This window comes from Merops nubicus, unplaced genomic scaffold, assembly GCF_000691845.1.
Source record: "Merops nubicus isolate BGI_N331 unplaced genomic scaffold, ASM69184v1 scaffold4977, whole genome shotgun sequence".
NCBI lineage: Eukaryota > Metazoa > Chordata > Aves > Coraciiformes > Meropidae > Merops > Merops nubicus.
The window spans coordinates 54,410-54,662 of record NW_008618213.1 but is presented as its reverse complement, the minus strand read 5'-3'; the positions used below and the strand labels follow the sequence as shown (position 1 = coordinate 54,662).

Genomic DNA, 253 nt, shown 5'->3' with positions numbered 1-253 from the left:
CTGAACCGCACCCCAGTGCACCTCATCCATGAAATCATACTGGTGGATGACTTCAGTGATGATCGTAAGTGACCCTTTCTATGTTAAAAGTGAGGGACCAAGCTGGAAAGGACTGTGAGAGACTTGAACCGCACCCCAGTGCACCTCATCCATGAAATCATACTGGTGGATGACTTCAGTGATGATCGTAAGTGACCCTTTCTATGTTAAAAGTGAGGGACCAAGCTGGAAAGGACTGTGAGAGACTGGGATT

The 253-nt window shown here is 47.4% G+C and overlaps 1 protein-coding gene across 1 annotated transcript in view; it reads left to right on the top strand.

Annotated features, from left to right (window-relative positions):
- The window catches only part of GALNT14 (polypeptide N-acetylgalactosaminyltransferase 14), a gene marked incomplete at its 5' end in the record, with an annotated part of 60,231 nt that overhangs the window by 31,655 nt on the left and 28,323 nt on the right, over positions 1 to 253 (top strand). The window contains one exon of the mRNA XM_008943362.1: positions 120 to 187. Coding sequence (XP_008941610.1) covers positions 120 to 187 — 68 coding nt within the window. The remainder of the gene's footprint in view (positions 1 to 119; positions 188 to 253) is intronic.